Source organism: Rhinopithecus bieti, unplaced genomic scaffold (genome assembly GCF_001698545.2).
Source record: "Rhinopithecus bieti isolate Rb0 unplaced genomic scaffold, ASM169854v2 scaffold_9690, whole genome shotgun sequence".
Taxonomy (NCBI): domain Eukaryota; kingdom Metazoa; phylum Chordata; class Mammalia; order Primates; family Cercopithecidae; genus Rhinopithecus; species Rhinopithecus bieti.
The window spans coordinates 26,667-31,595 of NW_016806622.1; the positions used below are offsets into that span (position 1 = coordinate 26,667).

General features: G+C 39.2%; 1 protein-coding gene across 1 annotated transcript in view; it reads left to right on the top strand.

The window, feature by feature from the left end:
- Window positions 1-6: 6 nt before the first annotated feature.
- CXXC4 (CXXC finger protein 4) overlaps window positions 7-4,929 on the top strand; it is a 23,995-nt gene continuing 19,072 nt past the window's right edge. Inside the window, exon 1 of the mRNA XM_017877067.1 lies at window positions 7-686. Within this exon, the coding sequence (XP_017732556.1) occupies window positions 135-686 (552 nt within the window). The 5' untranslated portion in view covers window positions 7-134. The remainder of the gene's footprint in view (window positions 687-4,929) is intronic.

The window sequence follows — 4,929 nt, forward strand, 5'->3', positions numbered from 1 at the left end:
GGGGCGGTGGGGGCGGCAGGAAATCCTCCTCCTCCGCCGCCTCCTCCTCCGCCTCCTCCTCCTCGGCAATCCTCCCCGCCGGCGGTGGCGGTGGCGGCGGCGGCGGCGGCGGCGGCGGCGGCAGCAGGACCAGCATGCATCACCGAAACGACTCCCAGAGGCTGGGGAAAGCTGGCTGCCCGCCAGAGCCGTCGTTGCAAATGGCAAATACTAATTTCCTCTCCACCTTATCCCCTGAACACTGCAGACCTTTGGCGGGGGAATGCATGAACAAGCTCAAATGCGGCGCTGCTGAAGCAGAGATAATGAATCTCCCCGAGCGCGTGGGGACTTTTTCCGCTATCCCGGCTTTAGGGGGCATCTCATTACCTCCAGGGGTCATCGTCATGACAGCCCTTCACTCCCCCGCAGCAGCCTCAGCAGCCGTCACAGACAGTGCGTTTCAAATTGCCAATCTGGCAGACTGCCCGCAGAATCATTCCTCCTCCTCCTCGTCCTCCTCAGGGGGAGCTGGCGGAGCCAACCCAGCCAAGAAGAAGAGGAAAAGGTGTGGGGTCTGCGTGCCCTGCAAGAGGCTCATCAACTGTGGCGTTTGCAGCAGTTGCAGGAATCGCAAAACGGGACACCAGATCTGCAAATTTAGAAAATGTGAAGAGCTAAAGAAAAAACCTGGCACTTCACTAGAGGTCAGAGGAGATGATTTCTTGTTTCCCAGTCTCCCCCCTTCCCTCCTCACTCCCTCTCCCCTTCAGGGATTCTTGTCTGGCTTCAAGATGCAGTACCCCTTCTCAGAAGCTTCATTCAGGTGGTAAGAGTTGTAGGTGGTTTGCGAAAGGCTTGGCCTCTCCACCACCCGCCCCAGCTGCACTTCACGTGACACCGCCCTTCTAATAGAGTGCCCTCCTTTTTATCCCTGGGGGAAAAATAATGTAATTGGTTTGAAGAATCAGAAGTTTCACATTCAGTATGCTCAATGTTTTCCCTTGGTAGTTTAAAATGCCTCCTCCTCCTCATTAAAAAGGGTGGGGCATCTTTGACCAAAGGACTGGACACATCACATCCTATGCAAGTTCACAGGCTAGGTTAGTGGCCCAGTTATAAAAGTGAGGACACAGTTTGTGGCACACAAGCCTGTTCTCATTGAAAAAACAGTAACAAACCACACAACGGTATTCATTGAAGCTGAACACCTGGATTCAGAAGGGGATTTCCTACCCCCTTCTAGAATCGTTTTTCTACTCATCAAGGCAAAATGTTTGTTTCCTATTTCATTTTCTGCATATCTGATATTTTTGGAGAAAGTTGAAACTCTGTAGAAAGCGGATTTCCACCTGCAAATTTTAAGGAGATGTGACATAGAATAAAGGGATACAATTAGTTAATTTCAGGGCAGATGAGAGTGATTTGGTTTAAAAAATTATTTTATATAGTTTCAGAATGAATAATTTCTAAAACTCAGTTACAAAAAAAGTATTTCCTTTGGGCTCTGCATTGGACAAAGTAACCATTTTGTGGTTACAAAGTTGGTCTATACACCAAGCACCGTTTTGGTTGATACCTTATATGGTCAGTAATAGTTTCTTTTACCTACAGGTCTTTAAAACAGATATTGTACAGATGCTCACTAAAGTAATTGTTAAATTAGGCTATGAATTATGCTAAATACAGAAATTGATATGTTGGATACAAATTTTGTATTGTGTCCTGATCAAAACAAAAAAGGGGAAAAATGAAAAATCACAGGAAAATTACTTTGATGGTATATTAAGCAAAGAAATGTGGACAAGTAGTTATAGTCTCTTGATAAAATTTACAGGGTAGATAATTAGATGTTCATATATACATGAGACTGTAGGTGGTGGATTTAGCATTCTGTGCTTTAGCATTTTAACATTCTGTGGGGTGAATTGCAGGATGAGAGTGGCTCTCACAAGTTATCTTAGGGGTATCTGTAAATTATTTTAAAAATTGTGAGTACTGCTTAAAGGAGTTTTCTTTATGAACTGGGAAGCAGTCTTTAAAATAATAAAGAGAAGGGTTAAAGATCTTTGGTACAGGTTTGAACACAAAGAAGATACAGGTTTTTTTTAAACCTTTAATTGTGTAAATCAAACTAGATAGCACTCTAGGATTCTAAAAATATCAGAATTATGTTGATGCTCACTATTGGGTATGATCAATTTCATCAAAATATTGCATTTGCATTTATTTTTCTTTATAAGATGCATCAGCTCTTTTTGAAAAGTTTAACTTTACTCCTGGATGGTTTATTGTATTTTCTTTGGCAACTTTCTTTGTGCAAAGAGAATAGCAACTATAATTCAAGTCCATGCATTTTCTTAGGTGGCAAAAAATAGCTTTTGAATCTTCTTTTCTGGATTAATTTATTGTAACTTCTAAGGACTATGGGAAATTAAAATTAAGTTCGTACTGAAATTCTCTATTCCCAAATGATAAGGACAACATGGCTTTTATTTTTCCTCCTGAAATGTAGTATCTAGAATTATAAGTTTGGTTCTGCTGTTAGGCCTCATCTTCAGCTAGACTCATGGCACTACTTGCCTCCCAATTTAGGGTATGTAGTAACTGAGTAATTCTGATTTATTTAGTAAATAATTACCCTGGAGGGGTTTGATATGAGTACCAGTAGGTTTTCTGCACAAATTTCTGTGCTGGTGTAATTTTTTTTATGTGATGGTTTTCCTACAAGCTTGATGTGATATTTCAGTTCTTCAGGCATTTTGATGACAAAATCCCACAAAATTACATTTTCTTCTTTTTAAAAATTCTCATGCACACAAATTATGTTAATTTTCACAAGGTGGGGTATGGGTGGAAGAGGAAGCTGGTTTTTTCCTTTGAACTCTCAAGGTGATCTTCTAACTTCAGACTCCTTCTATCAGAGCATGGGTCATGTTTCAAGGCTAAGATTATTAGCGAAATACTATTTGGCGAATAGAAATAAAAAGTTGAAAAAAATTATACAAGATTCTATCTAGATCATTAAAAAAGACAATGCCATCATGACTGCCTTAAACTGCAAATACAGTTATGGTTGTAGGAAACCAGCTGAGCACGTGTCAGAGTGACAGGGCTTACATGACTGAACCAAAGCTGGAAGAGGAATTGCAGGGAGGTGAAAAGTTCCCCTGCTGACCTGGTTTCTCTCTTAAATTTGGTTCATCCTCATCTGAGAAAATGTTTTAGAGATTGGATGGATTCCTGGCTGAGGGCAGTGATTTGGGGACTCATTGTGGATATTACTTGTGGGTGCCAGATGCAAACTCCATAGCTAATATTTGTTGGCTTTGAATTATGGATGCCAATTAACATCTGGATCATAATAATAACATATATTCTTTATCACTTCAAGCCTCATGTGCCACTCTTCCCTTTGACTTGTTCACATCCCAAAGACTGGAGATAGTCATTTTTGTTTTCAGGGTGAGAAAACTGAAATTAAGACAGACTGGCATGGATATGTTGGGACTCTCATCCAGATTTTTTTCAAAGCCTCCTCTCTAGTGTTCCTTTTAAAACTGCCTTCTATTTTTCTCCTTAGTCTCACCTTAAGAGCATCTTATGATGCCCTAGTAATGTGTTTATAAAATCACCCCCTTGATCATATTTGATATGATAATGCACACAAAACATTTAGTTTTTCTGTTATACTGTGCACTGTGTATTTGCATAACCACTGTTCATTAAGTCAATTACTCTGTTAAAAAATAGCCACTAATTATTCAAAGCAGTCCTTACAAATGCTATCTGCCCCTTGTGTGACAAAAACTGTTTTAAAAATTTGTATCCTAAATGAAAAATATTAAGTTCCTAGATGTTTTAATAAACGTGATCATATAGGAGATCCTTATAAGTTACATGATAACACTTTGTCTCTTGCAAAGATAATCCTTCAGTTTTTATATTTGCAACAGTTACATTTCTGATACTTCTAACTTTTCCCAATCTGATATGGCTCAAGAGATAAAATTGTCCCATGGGCAACCCCAGCCTCTTAGTCTCTGAACATTGTTCAGGTGACATGATTGATCTCTGTGGGACAGCATTAGAGACCACACAGATCTGGTTTCTCTCCCATTAGTTGATTTATGGAATTACATTAGTAAGCAGTGCCTCAGGAGGTTTCCCTGCCCCCAATCTTGGCTCTCTTTGCAGTAAGTTTCACACTGCCACCGCTGAGGCTTTCCTTGAGCTGGTGAAGAAACTAGAGAGGGCAGGTTATAGTGAAGACATTGAGAAACTGGAAAGTCAGGAAGAGGATGGTTCCATTCTTTTTTTCTTTACTTTCTTTTATCTCTTAAAAATCTATCTGCCGAATGTACAGGCCAATAGTAATTTTTCCACAAGTTAGGTTGAGCTTCTAAGGGGGTTGGTGGAAAAAAATTCAAATACTGTCTCAAACTTGATAACTTACTTCAGAAGAGTGTAATAGGGGAGGAGGGACATATTGTATATGCTGTTAAGTTCTAAGAGCCCCAACCATAAATGGCAATTGTAAACCTCTGAACAAAGCACAATCTGTAATGGGTGCAGGAAGGTGGCACCTGCCTCCTGAGGAAATTAACTTGTAGACCAGATGTAAAATAGGTGTGTCACTCAAACTAAGAGCTTTTAGTTAATAAAATGAGTCAATAATTGAACATATACATTTCTGAGGTTTGTTGACTTAAAAAAATCTGTGGATAAAATGCAAATGTTTCGTGTCTTAAATGGAAACATCCACCAATTTTTCTTTTATGTCATAATTTTTTTTAAAATGAGTCCTCAATTTTCGTCTCAAGAATAAGAAAATTACCAGCAGAAAATATTTTATTTTAGCCAAAAAATGCAAATATATAATTAAGTATGAAAGGGAAAGAGGAAATTTTTCAATAAAATTCAAACAAAATGAGAGTATATTTTTTTTTT